The following is a 17,787-nucleotide window of genomic DNA, read 5'->3' as shown; positions in this document are numbered from 1 at the left end:
TGTGTTCAAACATACTGAAAAGTTTGACAACTTCCTAGAGTCTAGATGTGTATTCTGAATATTAGGAAGACAGTCATGTCAGGAGTATGGAGATCTATACGGAGACATAAAAAGACAAGTGAAAGGGTAAGGTTATAATGAGTGTTTCTGCCAATACTGACCTATGGAGAATGGTGCTAAGATTCTAGATTTCCCTGCCCAATTCTTTAGAGAAAAAAAAAATTATTAGCATGAAGAAGGGCATTAAACTATGTCACCACTGCTTGATAAAACTATTCCTCAAGAATAGAAAGCATGTGGGAAATTTCCTGGCTTTCCAGTGGTTAGGATGCGGTGCTTTCACTGTTGAGGGGCCAGGGTTCAGGAAACTAAGATCCCACTAGCCACGCAGCACAGTCAAAAAAAAAGAAGAAGAAGAACTTGCTTTATTTTATGCTCAATGTTCTGATCTAAGGTTTGATTTCCTGAGTGGACATGACCGTCAGAGCTAGATGTCCCATGGAGATGACCACTAGCAATTTTTTGGAAAGGAACATTTTCTCTCACTTTAAATGAATAAATGGATATCTTTGTTTAGAGCTAGATCTTAAATATGAACTAAATCAGCGGTTTTCAAGGTGTACTCCTAGGGCCTCAATGGCAAACATTAAAAGTTTTAAACTGCATGTGAAAATTGTATGTTGTTTTGTATCTGGTTTATACACTGGAGTTTTGCAATTAGATTTCATTTAGGGAAATAAAAGAGCCCCATTGTAAAAAGTGAATACCTCTGAGATTTTGGTCCATTCTTCTGTTCTTGAGGAGGGCACAGCAACTCACTCCAGTATTCTTGCGTGAAGAATCCCACGGACAGAGGAGCCTGGTGGGCTACAGTCCATAGAGTCGCAAAGAGTTGGACACAGCCGAAACGACTTAGCATACACACACACAAGGAACTGAGGCCCAGAAAGATTAAATGATTCATTGAAATGGCCAAGGTTAATCTTAAAACTAAGTCATCACTCCCAGGGAAGTTCACCGTGTGGACTTTCTACTTCCTGTCCACAGACCACTGTGGGTCTCGGAACCATGGCAGTCACCCAGGCCAGTGTAACTCTGTGTGAATTACACATTCCTAGTACTGCAACAGCTAAGAATTAGGTTCTAAATGGGAAGATTGTACTAAGATACTGACTAGCCAGCTACCGTTTATTGTTTATGCAATGAGGTGCTGTATAATCTAGTTTAAACCTCACAGTATCTGTTGAATTGGGCAGAGCAAGTATATTCCTAGCCCCTATCCTTAATTTTGCAAAAGGTAAAAGATGTATCAATATTTCAAAGACAAGATTTCCTCAAGGAAACGTACAAATAGGTTAAAAAAAAATCCTAAACTCCAGTCATCTTTTAGAAAGATAAGGCCAGTTCATGTTGTTATGTCCTGATTAATCCAACCAGTAAAAATATGAAGTGCCTGTGTAGACAGGAGACCAATGATGTCATTAAATAGGACAGCTTCCAAAACTGACAGGCATAAAAATGGAGGACAAGGTTTAGATGCCAGACGATGAGTCCTGGACATCTGCTGATCTTTGTAATTATTACAGGAAGACATGCATAATTCCATGAAGTATGCTTATCTGTACCCGGAATAAGGTGGCTTGTGTTGATATGTGTACCTATTCTTCAAATGATGTAGATGCTGTTTTGTTCTATAAAGCATGATTTTAATTAAAAGCATTAGTGAATTCATAACTATGTGCTTTGTCCTAATGTATTATCAATCAAATTCTACTAAAACTATAATTACTGTTATGTGGGGGACTCTGTGAAATGTTTTCATGTTAAAAATGGGATCATATTTGAAAACTTGGGGACCATCTATTCGAGGATAAAATAAAGGGAACAGAATAATAATAGGATAGAAAATAATTGTTTGAAACATATTTTGTATCTTTTCCTGTGTTTCTCTTTTCATGTTGTATTGCTAAATTATTACTCTGTTTTTCATTTAGTATGGTGGCTCCTTATCTGGCTTTGTTTCTTATGTGTGGTCAGATCACTGATTTGCAGAAAAACTACCCTCCAGCCTAGCCCTACATTCCTCCAAGATAATATCATCTACAGGGGTCAAGTTTCCTGCCAGCAGAGTCGATTCACAAGAAGTAAACAAACTAGAAGTATAACCATGAAATGTTAAAGAAACCGTTAAACTTGAGCAGAACATTAATAACAAATACTATCTTAACTATTAAGTATCTCTTAAAAAGAAAAAGGAATCTGCAGTCACTCTGACCTGCAGAACTGGAGAAGTAAACAGAAGACAGAAAGAGCTGCAAGCGGCAGCATCTAGGAACACTGAGGTAATGGACAGGCTGAGGACTCCGGAGGAGCAGCTGTTCCCTTCTCTCAAAACAAACCCGACTCCAGCATACTGCAGTTAGCTTACCAGCTCAGATCTGCTTTTGAGGAGTAAGCCAAGCCCATTAGCCACTGGTGATTTACCTTAGGGAGGACATTAAAGAAACTTAAAAAGCAAAAGTCAGCTTGCACAGGCCCTGTTTTACAGCTTCCCTCCATCTCTGGCAATTTTCCACTGGGTCTACCTCCCCACCCCTGGCCCTTCCTTACATTTGATTCTTTGTCAGATAAAACATGGAGACAATGGAAAGCAACTGGGAAAGAAACTAAACATTTCCTTCTGGAAACATTACCTATTTTTAAATAACAACTCCGAGTCTCTAAATATTTTCTTGAGAAAAACTCTATGAAAAAACAATTTTTTTTAAAGTCAGAATCTAGAACTCTCTTCAGTATACTACTAAAATTCTTCAAATCTGTAGCCAATCTAGGTTTTTACCTCTGGAGATTGACTTGTTTAGGTCCTTAATCCTGGGTTTATCTCATGAACTAAACTCATATAATTCCACGTAGAGTTGGGATCTGGAGGAAAGTCTGCAGTACAGCATTTAGTCTCATGGAGCAGAGCTTTGAACTGACTTATAGGCAATTCCCATAGTCTCTCTGGGCCCCAGATAACTCATATATACAATAAAAAGATCATATTAGAAAACCTTTAAGTTTCCTTACTAATACAAAGTTGTGAAATGGAAAGTGAACTGGGAAGGGGTATAGCAAACAGAATTATGGTTATGGTAACTGGATTGTGCCACAGTGGTAAAGAATCTACCTGCCAATGCAGGAGATGCACGTTTGATCCCTGGGTCAGAAAGATCCCTTGGAGGAGGAAATGGCACCCTGCTTCAGTATTTTGCCTGGAAAATCACATGGACAGAGGAGACTGGCGGGCTACAATCCCCGGAGTTGCAAAGACTGAGCAACTGAGCGTACAATTGGATTGTATTCAATTCTTCATTCCCTCCCCGATGTGGAATTACACACCATTTGTCAAGTGGCTTTGCAGTACCTCCCACCAGAGTAGGCAGCTTTTGTTTCCCCACTGACTTCATATTAGGTTTGACCATGTGACTTGCTTTGGGCAACTGAAGTTAGCAGATGTGACGCAAGCAGAGGCTTTAAACACACCTGTCTTTGGCTTTAGCACTTCATTACTTCTGTGATCTCCTGTAAAGCCAGATTCAAGAATGAAGAAATGTGGAGCTGACCAATCCTGGAGCGAGAAAAACAAGCATCTGTTGTTCTAAGACTCTAAAGTTTGTGGTTGGTTATTATGTGGCACTATTGCAGCAGAACACTGACTAATACATGGATCTCTTGCTCTTTTACTTTTTTTGGTCATTGCAGTAGACATGAGAGATGCGGGTTCAATCCCTGGGTTGGGAAGATCCCCTGAGAAGAGCATGGCAACCCACTCCAGGATTCTTGCCTGGAGAATCCCATGTACAGAGAAGCCTGGTGGGCTACAGTACATAGGGTCACAAAGAGTTGGACACAATTGAAGCGACTTAGCATGCACACACCAATATCTATAGGAAGAACATTAAATGCTAGAGTCCACACAGAGCAACATTCCAGGACATCCTGCTTACTCTCCATATGCTGAGTTGAGCCACAAGAAAACAAGAATTTTGTGACATGGTAGTAAAGTCTCTGAACCTGCCCCCTCCAGCTGTAACTCTTTCTCTACTTCAGCAGACACCTGTAATCCAACTTATTAAAGCAGAACTGCGGTGAATCTTAAGTTTGCCTTCTCCCACTGTCTGTATATAGTAACTGAACTGGACCCTCAAACAATTCTGAAAGTTGCGAACTTCATCCATGGAGATGAACACAATCATAAAAATGAACAAGCAGAAGAACCATCTTCTAGATTAAAAGCACCAGTTTTAATCTACAAAAGGAGATTGACCAGATAAGTAAATTTCAATGATCACATCCATGAATATCAATAACCTCAGATATGCAGATGACACCACCCTTACAGCAGAAAGCAAAGAAGAACTAAAGAGCCTCTTGATGAAAGTGAAAGGAGAGTGAAACAGTTGGCTTAAAACTCAACATTCAGAAAACTAAGATCATGGCATCCAGTCCTATCACTTCATGGCAAATAGATGGGGAAACTGGAAACAATGACAGACTTTATTTTGGGGGTTCCAAAATCACTGCACATGGTGACTGCAGCCATGAAATTAAAAGGTGTTTGCTTCTTGGAAGAAAAGCTAAGACCAACCTAGACAGCATATTAAAAAGCAGAGACATTACTTTGCCAACAATGTTCTGTCTAGTCAGAGCTATGGTTTTTCAAGTGGTCATGTATGGATGTGAGAGATGGACTATAAAGGAAGCTGAGCACCAAAGAAAGGATGTTTTTGAACTGTGTTGGAGAAGACTCTTGAGAGTCCCTTGGAGATCCAACTAGTCCATCCTAAAGGAAATCAGTCCTGAATATTCTTTGGAAGGACTGATGCTGAAGCTGAAAGTCCAATACTTTGGCCACTTGATGTGAAGAACTGACTCATTGGAAAAGACCCTGATGCTGGAAAAGATTGAAGGCGGGAGGAGAAGCGGGTGACAGAGGATGAGATGGTTGGATGGCATCACCGACTCAATGGAGATGAGTTTGAGTATACTCCAGGAGTTGGTGATGAACAGGGAAGACTGGCGTGCCGTAGTCCATGGAGTCGCAAAGAGTCAGACATGACTGAGTGACTGAACTGAAGTGATCCATGAATAGTTAATAATACAAATAGAGCAAAAAAAAAAAAGAACTTTTGAAAACTCTAAATGTCAGGAACTGAAAAGATGCTGGGTTATCAACAAGATGCAAAAACTACATTACATCATATACACACCATCAAAATTTAACACAAAATAAATCAAAAACCTAATTGTAAAAGCTAAAAGTATAAAACATTTAAGACTAGGGCAGGAATATTTGTGATCTTGGTTAAGCAATGGTTCTTAGATCTCGTGCCAAAAGCACAAACAAAAAAAGACAAGAACAGACAAACTGGACTTCATCAAAATTAAAAACTTTGTGCTTCAAAAGAAACCTGGAGGGGCAACCCAGGGAATGTGAGAAATTATTTGAAAATCATAAAACTGGTAAGGAATTGTATCTAAACTTTTACAACTCAACAATAAAAAGACAATTTTAAAATCATCTGAATAAACATTTCTCCAGGTAAGATAGACAAATGGTCATTAAGTATCAGAAAAGATGCTCAAAAATATTAGTTATTAGGAAGATGAAACCATTATGAGATAACACCTGACACCCAATAGGACTCTACACTTTAAAAGAGTGAATTGTATGGCGTGTGAATTTTATCTCAATAAGACTGTCATTTAAAAAAATATTACATTTTTAAATGGGAACTATTTAAAATTAGGAGAGATTGCTTTAGAAATAAGAATAGGATCATTAAAAGAAAAAAGAATGCAAAAACAGCAAAGAGCAAAATAGGAAAATGCCAAAAATTAATGAATTTGAAAACAAACACAAAAAACCTTCCAGAACTCAAAGGAAAAGATATACAAATAAGATGGAAGAAAAGGTGATGTATTCAGAACAGATCTATGATATCACTAACTAGGAATGTGGTTCTGAGCAAACTATTTAGTCTCTTTGGGCCTCAGGTTGTCATCTGATAAAAACAAAAGCTGGAAAAAGATGACCTTAACACAGTTGCCTTAAGCATAGAATATGGGTCAGGGCAGTGGTAGGAAGTCAATCAAGAAAGCTAGGATGGGAAAGATAATAAAACTCTGACTTTCAGTTCAGTTCAGTCGCTCAGTCGTGTTCGACTTTCCACGACCCCGTGAATCACAGCACGCCAGGCCTCCCTGTCCATCACCAACTCCCGGAGTTCACTCAAACTCATGTCCACAAGTCGGTGATGCCATCCAGCCAACTCATTCTCCATTGTCCCCTTTTCCTCCCGCCCCCAACCTTTCCCAGCATCAGAGTCTTTTCAGGTGAGTCAACTCGTCACATGAGGTGGCCAAAGTATTGCAGTTTCAGCTTTAGCAGCAGTTCTTCCAATGAACATCCAGGATTGATCTCCTTTAGAATGGACTGGTTGGATCTCCTTGCAGTCCAAGGGACTCTCAAGAGTCTTCTCCAACACCACAGTTCAAAAGCATCAATTCTTCGGCGATCAGCTTTCTTCACAGTCCAACTCTCACATCCATACATGACCACGGGAAAAACCATAGCCTTGACTAGACGGACCTTTGTTGGCAAAGTAATGTCTCTGCTTTTTAATATATATCAAGGTTGGTCATAACTTTCCTTCCAAGGAGTAAGCGTCTTTTAATTTCATGGCTGCAGTCACTATCTGCAGTGATTCTGGAGCCCCCCAAAATAAAGTCTGACACTGTTTCCACTGTTTTTCCATCTATTTCCCATGAAGTGATGGGACCAGATGCCACGATCTTTGTTTTCTGAATGTTGAGCTTCAAGCCAACCTTTTCACTCTCCTCTTTCACTTTCATCAAGGGGATTTTGAGTTCCTCTTCACTTTCTGCCAAAAGGGTAGTGTCATCTGCATATCTGAGGTTATTGATATTTCTCCCAGCAATCTTGATTCCAGCTTGTGCTTTTTCCAGCCCAGCGTTCCTCATGATGTACTCTGCATATAAGTTAAATAAGCAAGGTGACAATATACAGCCTTGACGTACTCCTTTTCCTATTTGGAACCAGTCTGTTGTTCCATGTCAGTTCTGACTGTTGCTTCCTGACCTGCATACAGGTTTCTCAAGAGGCAGGTCAGGTAGTCTGGTATTCCCATCTCTTTCAGAATGTTCCACAGTTTATTGTGATCCGCACAGTCAAAGGCTTTGGCATAGTCAATGAAGCAGAAATAGATGTTTTTCTGGAACTCTCTTGCTTTCTCCATGATCCAGCGGATGTTGGCAATTTGATCTCTGGTTCCTCTGCCTTTTCTTAATCCAGCTTGAACACTGGAAGTTCACGGTTCACGTATTGCTGAAGCCTGGCTTGGAGAATTTTGAGCATGACTTTACTAGCGTGTGCGATGAGTGCAATTGTGCGGTAGTTTGAGCATTCTTTGGCATTGTCTTTCTTTGGGATTGGAATGAAGATTGACCTTTTCCAGTCCTGTGGCCACTGCTGAGTTTTCCAAATTTGCTGGCATACTGAATGCAGCACTTTCACAGCATCATTTTCAAGATCTGAAATAGCTCAATTGGAATTCCATCACCTCCACTAGCTTTGTTCGTAGTGATGCTTTCTAAGGCCCACTTGACTTCACATTCCAAGATGTCTGGCTCTAGGTCAGTGATCACGTTATCGTGACTATCTTGGTCGTAAAGATCTTTTTTGTACAGTTCTTCTGTGTATTCTTGCCACCGCTTCTTAATATCTTCTGCTTCTGTTAGGTCCATACCATTTCTGTCCTTTATCGAGCCCATCTTTGCATGACATGTTCCCTTGGTATCTCTAATTTTCTTGAAGAGATCTCTTGTTTTTCCTATTCTGTTGTTTTCCTCTATTTCTTTGCATTGATCACTGAGGAAGGCTTTCTTATCTCTCCTTGCTATTCTTTGGAACTCTGCATGCAGATGCTTATATCTTTCCTTTTCTCCTTTGCTTTTCGCTTCTCTTCTTTTCACAGCTACTTGTAAGGCCTCCTCCAACAGCCGTTTTGCTTTTTTGCATTTCTTTTCCATGGGGATGGTCTTGGTCCCTGTCTCCTGTACAATGTCACGAACCTCCATCCAGAGTTCATCAGGCTCTCTATCAATCAGATCTAGTCCCTTAAGTCTATTTCTCACTTCCACTGTATAATCATAAGGGATTTGATTTAGGTCATACCTGAATGGCCTAGTGGTTTTCCCTACTTTCTTCAATTTAAGTCTGAATTTGGCAATAAGGAGTTCATGATCTGAGCCACGGTCATCTCCTGGTCTTGTTTTTGCTAACTGTATAGAGCTTCTCCATCTTTGGCTGCAAAGAATATAATCAATCTGGTTTTGGTGTTGACCATCTGGTGATGTCCATGTGTAGAGTCTTCTCTTGTGTGTTGGAAGAGGGTGTTTGCTAGGAGCTACCCCACGCCAAGGCCAGGGCCGGCGGCCGAGAGGAGCTGCCCCATGTCCAACAGGCGGTGGGTGCGCGGGCGCAGGAGGGCTGAGAGGAGCTACTAAACATTCAAGGTCAGGATGGGCAGCCTTGAGGAGATACCCCTCATCCCAGGTAAGGTGCAGCAGCTGCGCTTTCTTGGAGCAGCTGTGAAGAGGTATCCCATGCCCAAGGTAAGAGAAACCCAAATAAGACGGTAGGTATTGCAATGGGGCATCAGAGGGGAGACACACTGAAATCATAATCAGAGGAAACTAGTCGATCTGATCACATGGACCACAGCTGAATGTGGTCCACTGGAGAAGGGAATGGCAAACCACTTCAGTATACTTGCCTTGAGAACCCCATGAACAGTATCAAAGGACAAAATGATAGGATATTGAATGAGGAATTCCCCAGGTCAGTAGGTGCCCAGTATGCTACTGGAGATCAGTGGAGAAATAACTCTAGAAGGAATAAAGGGATGGAGCAAAAGCAAAACCATTACCCAGTTGTGGATGTGACCGGTGATAGAAGCAAGGTCCGGTGCTGTAAAGAGCAATATTGCGTAGGAACCTGGAATGTTAGGTCCATGAATCAAGGCAAATTGGAAGTGGTCAAACAGGAGATGGCAAGAGTGAACATAGACATTCTAGGAATCAGTGAATTAAAATGGACTGGAATGGGTGAATTTAACTCAGATGACCATTATATCTACTACTGTGGGCAGGAATCCCTTAGAAGAAATGGAGTAGCCATCATGGTCAACAAAAGAGTCTGAAATGCAGTACTTGGATGCAATCTTAAAAACGACAGAATGATTTCTGTTCGTTTCCAAGGCAAACCATTCAATATCACAGTAATCCAGGCCTATGCCCCAACCAGTAACGCTGAAGAAGCCGAAGTTGAATGGTTCTACGAAGACCTTCAAGACCTTTTAGAACTAACACCCAAAAAAGATGTCCTTTTCATTATAGGGGACTGGAATGCAAAAGTAGGAAGTCAAGAAACACCTGGAGTAACAGGCAAATTTGGCCTTGGAACACGGAATGAAGCAGGGCAAAGGTTAATAGAGCTTTGTCAAGAGAACGCACTGGTCATAGCAAACTGTGACTTTACAGAACCGAAAGATTGGGGGTGGGCTGAGTAGGGGGCAGGGACGCGCCAGTGATCCAGCCACTGTCCGTAGTGCTGAACCACCATTGTTCTGTGTGAATGCCATTTGGAGAAGTCAGGTTTGCTTTGGTAAGCAACATGGAGATCTCATGGTGATCTCTGCACTCATGTACATCTATGTTTTTAATTACCACATATATGGTCTCCAAACCCATATGTCTATCACTGACCTCTCTCCAGCTCTCAACATGTATTTTCAAATATATGCTTACTTGAAAATATTGTGGGTTTAGTTTCAGGCCACGACAATAAAGCAAATATTGCAATAAAACAAGTCACAAGAACTTTTTGGTTTCCCAGTGCATATAAAAATTATGTTTTTACTACGCCATAGTCTATTAGGTATGCAGTAGCATTATGTCTATAAAAGCAAGGTACAGATTTTAATTCAAAATTACTTTATTGGGACTTCCATGATGGTCCAATGGTTAAAACTCTGTGCTTCTGATGCAGAGTGTGTGGTTTTGATCCCTGGTAGGGGAACTAAGATCCCACATGCCACGTGGTACAGCCAATAAATCAATAAATAGAATTACTTTATTGTTCAAAAAAGATGACCATCATCTGAGACTTCAGCGAGTTGCAATATTTTTGCTGGTGGAGGGTCTTGCCTCAATATTGATGGCTGCTGATCAGAGTGGTGGTTGCTGAAGGTTGAGGTAGTTGTGGCAGATTTTTAAAATCAGATGACAGTGAAGACAATTTATCATAGCACTTATTCTATTTTATTGTCTCCTTCCCCATTTCTCATTAGACTGTTATATTTGCTCAGAAAATGATGTGACTATATAAATCACTATTGTATCCTCAATGTTTGGCACAGAGCAAGTGATTAAACAATATATTAAATGAATCATTAAATGAATGGAAAAGGCAAATTTCATTTCTCTCCATTCCTTACACCTTGGTGATTCAGTCAAACCAAACAAATTGCCGTTCTTTGAATCTCCCAAGCCTTCCCTTGAAGCCAGGCTTTGGTTGCCCTCCTTTGACCCGGAATACCTCTGTCTGACTTGATCATCAGCTGAGTATCTCCTTCTCAGAGTCAGTGAAGTTGTCACCTTTGGAACACTTCCCCAGGCAGTCACAGCCTGCATCCTGTGTTTCCATGGCACTCAGTTCCTGCCCACCATCACAATCCTGTTACTTTTAATGTTCATGTCTGAGCCCCTGCATGGGATATGAGACTGTACACTTCATATCCACTGTTGTTTCCTTAGCACCTAGAAGGGGTCTTTGCACCCAGTAAAGAAAAAAGAAGAAAGAATAAACAATAACTATGTAAGTACAGGGACTTCTCTGGCTACCCAGTGGTTAAGACTTTGGTGGTTATGACTCTGCTCTTTCACTACAGAGGGTGTGGGTTCAATCCCTGATCCGGGAACTGAGATCCTATATGCATGCTGCATGGTGCAGCCAAAAACAAGTACATGAGCACAGTTAGGCTCTAGGAATATTAGCAAAAAGTATCTGAAGAATGAACTAAATAGGGAGAAAGATAAGGAGAAAGTTACATAAGGTTATGTAAGAAGCATGTGTTTGTGGTACTGAATTAATTGTAATTCCTTATTTCCAAAATTAGTTTCTTCCATATGCAAAACGAAGAGAAGCATGGTGCTATCAGCACAATTGTTGCTTTGCCTAACATGTCTTAGTCATATCATCTTCCGGTCCATTGTTTACTAACTGCTAGCCTTTATGTATCAACTTGAGGTAACCTGAGGTGCTAGGCAGGTTACCTAAAGGTGTGAAGGGTCTGTGGCAAACTAAATGTTCATGATGTTCACGCATCAATTTCAATTTTAAAATCATATGTTACCAAACAGAACTGTATTTGGGTCTGATGTGGTCTGCAAGGCATGGGTTTACATTCCCCACCCATTTTGAAAGCAAAATGTCTTCTGAACTACAATGTAACTGAGTAGGGAGAGACGTGGATAATCTTTTCAATCTTGTAGAAAAATAGGCTATTTTGATAATAATAGTAAGGAGTAAAAATTCTTTCTGAAGTGGTTTTCATAGCCTGCCAGAATATTAGATCAGAAATTTCACTGGTAGCCACAAAAAGGATCTTCCGAAATGCAGTACTTGGATGCAATCTCAAAAACTATGAATAGATCTCTGTGTGTTTCCAAAGCAAACCATTCAATATCACGATGATTCAAGACTATGCCCCAACCAGTAACGCTGAAGAAGCTGAAGTTAAATGGTTCTATGAAGACCTACAAGACCTTATAGAACTAACACCCAAAAAAGATGTCCTTTTCATTATAGGGGACTGGAATGCAAAAGTAGGAAGTCAAGAAACACCTGGAGTAACAGGCAAATTTGGCCTTGAAGTATGGAGTGAAGCAGGGCAAAGGCTAATAGAGTTTTGCCAAGAGAACACACTGGTCATAGCAAACACCCTCTTCCAACAACACAAGAGAAGACTCTACACATGGACATCACCAGATGGTCAATACCAAAATCAGATTGATTATATTCTTTGCAGCCAAAGATGGAGAAGCTCTATATAGTTAGCAAAAACAAGACCGGAAGCTGACTGTGGCTCAGATCAAGAACTCCTTATTGCCAAATTCTGACTTAAACTGAAGAAAGTAGGGAAAACCACTAGGCCATTCAGATATGACCTAAATCAAATCCCTTATGATTATACAGTGGAAGTGAGAAATATATTTAAGGGACTAGATCTGATTGATAGCGTGCCTGATGAACTCTGAATGGAGGTTCGTGACATTGTACAGGAGACAGGGACCAAGACCATCCCCATGGAAAAGAAATGCAAAAAAGCAAAACGGCTGTTGGAGGAGGCCTTACAAGTAGCTGTGAAAAGAAGAGAAGCGAAAAACAAAGGAGAAAAGGAAAGATATAAGCATCTGCATGCAGAGTTCCAAAGAATAGCAAGGAGAGATAAGAAAGCCTTCCTCAGTGATCAATGCAAAGAAATAGAGGAAAACAACAGAATAGGAAAAACAAGAGATCTCTTCAAGAAAATTAGAGATTCCAAGGGAACATTTCATGCAAAGATGGGCTCGATAAAGGACAGAAATGGTATGGACCTAACAGAAGCAGAAGATATTAAGAAGAGGTGGCAAGAACACACAGAAGAACTGTACAAAAAAGATCTTTACGACCAAGATAGTCACGATAACGTGATCACTGACCTAGAGCCAGACATCTTGGAATGTGAAGTCAAGTGGGCCTTAGAAAGCATCACTACGAACAAAGCTAGTGGAGGTGATGGAATTCCAATTGAGCTATTTCAGATCTTGAAAGATGATGCTGTGAAAGTGCTGCATTCAGTATGCCAGCAAATTTGGAAAACTCAGCAGTGGCCACAGGACTGGAAAAGGTCAATCTTCATTCCAATCCCAAAGAAAGACAATGCCAAAGAATGCTCAAACTACCGCACAATTGCACTCATCGCACACGCTAGTAAAGTCATGCTCAAAATTCTCCAAGCCAGGCTTCAGCAATACGTGAACCGTGAACTTCCAGTGTTCAAGCTGGATTAAGAAAAGGCAGAGGAACCAGAGATCAAATTGCCAACATCCGCTGGATCATGGAGAAAGCAAGAGAGTTCCAGAAAAACATCTATTTCTGCTTCATTGACTATGCCAAAGCCTTTGACTGTGCGGATCACAATAAACTGTGGAACATTCTGAAAGAGATGGGAATACCAGACTACCTGACCTGCCTCTTGAGAAACCTGTATGCAGGTCAGGAAGCAACAGTCAGAACTGACATGGAACAACAGACTGGTTCCAAATAGGAAAAGGAGTACGTCAAGGCTGTATATTGTCACCTTGCTTATTTAACTTATATGCAGAGTACATCATGAGGAACGCTGGGCTGGAAAAAGCACAAGCTGGAATCAAGATTGCTGGGAGAAATATCAATAACCTCAGATATGCAGATGACACTACCCTTTTGGCAGAAAGTGAAGAGGAACTCAAAATCCCCTTGATGAAAGTGAAAGAGGAGAGTGAAAAGGTTGGCTTGAAGCTCAACATTCAGAAAACAAAGATCGTGGCATCTGGTCCCATCACTTCATGGGAAATAGATGGAAAAACAGTGGAAACAGTGTCAGACTTTATTTTTTTGGGCTCCAGAATCACTGCAGATAGTGACTGCAGCCATGAAATTAAAAGACGCTTACTCCTTGGAAGGAAAGTTATGACCAACCTTGATATATATTAAAAAGCAGAGACATTACTTTGCCAACAAAGGTCCGTCTAGTCAAGGCTATGGTTTTTCCCGTGGTCATGTATGGATGTGAGAGTTGGACTGTGAAGAAAGCTGATCGCCGAAGAATTGATGCTTTTGAACTGTGGTGTTGGAGAAGACTCTTGAGAGTCCCTTGGACTGCAAGGAGATCCAACCAGTGCATACTAAAGGAGACCAGTCCTGGGTGTTCATTGGAAGGACTGCTGCTAAAGCTGAAACTGCAATACTTTGGCCACATCGTGCGACGAGTTGACTCACTGGAAAAGACTCTGATGCTGGGAAAGGTTGGGGGCGGGAGGAGAAGGGGATGACAGAGAATGAGATGGCTGGATGGCATCACCGACTCGATGGACATGAGTTTGGGTGAACTCCGGGAGTTGGTGATGGACAGGGAGGCCTGGCGCGCTGTGATTCATGGGGTCGCAGAGTCAGACACGACTGAGCGACTGAACTGAACTGAACTGAACTGAAACAGAGTTTATTTTCTTCTTGATTCCAAAACTAACACACATTCTTTATAACATATTTGGAAAATAGAAAAAAGTTAAAAAAATATAATTCCTCAAAATTGGACCATCAACATCTACCAGCATTTTAGTTTATTCCTCAGATACTAGCTGGAACTGTGGAATTGACATGCATGCTCAGCTAGGTAGCAGGAAAACAGGAAAATACTTCAGTTCTAAACATCTGGGTATCTGTAAGAGCTTATGATCCAACCAAATTATTAAAGAGATTCTACATTCTGAGGTGGCTCTGGAGTGTCAGAATGAAACCACATGTCTGTAGAACAGGGCTTTTTAGGAGTTTACCACTGTTGTAATGGAATTTGGTTCTGAATCCACAACAGAGCTATTGTGTATATGACATTTGCTTTGAGAACCGTATTCAGGATTAACAGTAAACAAGAGCTTTTGAGTCCAGTGTATAAAGAACCTTCCCTTGATTGCCAAGTAATTCAATGTAGAAAACATACTCACCAGTAATTCAACTTTAAAAAGTACAGTTTTTAAAGACCTTGAAACGCTGAATGCAGTCTGAACTTTTTAAAATGTGGATGAGATAATACAGGTCAAATGAGAGTAAACAATTACAACAAACAGAACCACATTTTTTAATAACAAGGACCTGTGCTGTGCTTTTATGTAGAGTATATTATGTTCAAATATTCTTTGGTTCAACTCTAGAATCGTAAGAAGAAGCACTGGAAAGCAAGGAACAGAACGAGTCTAAACACTGGTTACCAGGAATGTGGAATGAAATAATCTAGTTATGTCCATTATTAATAGTAAAGAGATCTAATGTGAATAATTTCAGGAAAACGTTAAATATTTCTTTTTTAAAATTTTTTTATTGGAGGCTAATTACTTTACAATATTATATTGCTTGGTTTTGCCATACATTGACATGAATCCTCCCCGGGTGTACATGAGTTCCCCTTCCTGAACCCTCCTCCCACCTCCCTCCTCCCCATATCCTCCCTCCAGGTCATCCCCGTGCACCAGCCCCGAGCATCCTGTATGATGTGTCGAAACTGGACTGGTGATTCGTTTCACATATGATAATATACATGTTTCAATGCCATTCTCCCAAATCATCCCACCCTCACCCTCTCCCACAGAGTCCCAAAGACTGTTCTATACACCTGTGTCTCTTCTGCTATCTCGTATACAAATATCTGATGTTGTTCTGTTTTTTTTTTCCCCACTGAATTATAAGATTTTTGCATTTTTTCTTTTGGTAGTATATGAACCCCATGAAATTTTCCTGCAAAGGCAATGCTATATTAACGGACAGAATTTGGCAGACGCGAGAGACGCCCGGCTCCCGGCGGCGCAGACGCGAGAGACGCCCGGCTCCCGGCGGCGCAGACGCGAGAGACGCCCGGCTCCCGGCGGCGCAGACGCGAGAGACGCCCGGCTCCCGGCGGCGCAGACGCGAGAGACGCCCGGCTCCCGGCGGCGCAGACGCGAGAGACGCCCGGCTCCCGGCGGCGCAGACGCGAGAGACGCCCGGCTCCCGGCGGCGCAGACGCGAGAGACGCCCGGCTCCCGGCGGCGCAGACGCGAGAGACGCCCGGCTCCCGGCGCAACCGACCACGTGCAGAATCGTGGCTGAGAGGAGCTGCCCCGCGCCCAGGGTTAGGGCGGTGGCCGAGAGGAGCTGTACCACGTCCAGGAGGCGGTGGCTGCTTGGGCACTGGAGGGCCGAGAGGAGCTGATCCACATTCAAGGCAGGAGGGGTGGCCTTGAGGAGATACCCGTCGTCCAAGGTAAGGTACAGCGGCTGCGCCTTGCTGGAGCAGCTGGGAAGAGATACTCCACGACCAAGTGGAATATAAGAATCCAGTGTTCTGGGGAGGAAGGAACAGGATGGCGGAGGGATAAGACGGCGAGACCACTTTCTTCCCCACAAATTCATCAAAAGAACATTTGAACGTGGAGTAAAGTCCACAAAACAACTTCTGAATACTGGCAGAGGACATCAGGCTCCCAGAAAAGCAGCCCATTGTCTTCTAAAGGAGAGAGAAGAAATCCAGCTCCACCCACCAGAACACTGACACATGCTTCCCTAACCAGGGAACCCGGACAAGTCACCTGTCCAACCCCACACACAGCGAAGAAACTACATAATAAAGAGAACTCCACAAACTGCAAGAAGAGGGAAAGGCCACCCCAAGCAAAGCAATATAAGCAAGATGAAGAGGCAGAGAAATACCCAGCAAGTAAAGGAACAAGATAATTGCCCACCAACACAAACAAAAGAAGAAGATATAGGGAATCTACCTGATAAAGAATTTCGAATTTTGATGGTGAAAATGATTCAAAATCTTGAAAGTAAAATGGAGTTACAGATAAATAACCTGGAGAAAAGGATTGAGAAGATGGAAGAAAGATTTAATAAGGACTTAGAAGAAATAAAAAAGAGTCAATATACAATGAATAATGCAATAGATGAGATCAGAAACACTCTGGAGGGAACAAACAGTAGAATAACAGAGGCAGAAGACAGGATAAGCGAACTAGAAGATAGAATTGTAGAAATAAATGAAACAGAGAGGAAAAAAGAAAAACGAATTAAAAGAAATGAGGACAATATTAGAGACCTCTGGGACAATGTTAAACGCTCCAACATTCGAATCATAAGAGTCCCAGAAGAAGAAGACAAAAAGAAAGACCATGAGAGAATACTTGAGGAGATAATAGTTGAAAACTTCCCTAAAATAGGGAAAGAAATAATCACCCAAGTCCAAGAAATCCAGAGAGTCCCCAACAGGATAAACCCAAAGCGAAATACTCCAAGACACATATTAATCAAATTAACAAAGATCAAACACAAAGAACAAATATTAAAAGCAGCAAGGGAAAAGCAGCAAATAACACTCAAGGGGATTCCCATAAGGATAACAGCTGATCTTTCAACAGAAACTCTTCAGGCCAGAAGGGAGTGGCAAGATATACTTAAAGTGATGAAAGAAAATAACCTACAGCCCAGATTACTGTACCCAGCAAGGATCTCATTCAAATATGAAGGAGAAATCAAAAGCTTTACAGACAAGCAAAAGCTGAGGGAATTCAGCATCACCAAACCAGCTCTCCAACAAATGCTAAAGGATCTTCTATAGACAGGAATCACAGAAAGAGTGTATAAACTTGAACCCAAAGCAATAAAGAAAATGGCTACGGGATCGTACTTTTCAATAATTACCTTAAACGTAAATGGGTTGAATGCCCCAACCAAAAGACAAAGGCTGGCTGAATGGATACAAAAACAAAACCCCCATATATGTTGTCTACAAGAGACCCACCTCAAAACGAGGGACACATACAGACTGAAAGTGAAGGGCTGGAAAAAGATAGTCCATGCAAATAGAGACCAAAAGAAAGCAGGAGTAG

The 17,787-nt window shown here is 41.5% G+C and overlaps 2 protein-coding genes across 2 annotated transcripts in view; both read right to left on the bottom strand.

Annotated features, from left to right (window-relative positions):
- The window catches only part of CEP85L (centrosomal protein 85L), a 209,058-nt gene that overhangs the window by 164,261 nt on the left and 27,010 nt on the right, over nt 1-17,787 (bottom strand). The gene's annotated exons all lie outside the window — the stretch shown is intronic.
- LOC148776297 (uncharacterized) overlaps nt 1-17,787 on the bottom strand; it is a 51,843-nt gene that overhangs the window by 7,064 nt on the left and 26,992 nt on the right. The window contains exon 2 of the mRNA XM_088840469.1: nt 15,838-16,244. Within this exon, the coding sequence (XP_088696595.1) occupies nt 15,838-16,244 (407 nt within the window). The remainder of the gene's footprint in view (nt 1-15,837; nt 16,245-17,787) is intronic.

This window comes from Moschus berezovskii, chromosome 10 (genome assembly GCF_049115385.1).
Source record: "Moschus berezovskii isolate FMDL1 chromosome 10, NW_MosBer_1.0, whole genome shotgun sequence".
In the NCBI taxonomy this organism is placed as follows: Eukaryota; Metazoa; Chordata; class Mammalia; order Artiodactyla; family Moschidae; genus Moschus; species Moschus berezovskii.
The sequence above is the reverse complement of the archived record's forward strand: the minus strand, read 5'-3'. Positions and strand labels throughout refer to the sequence as shown.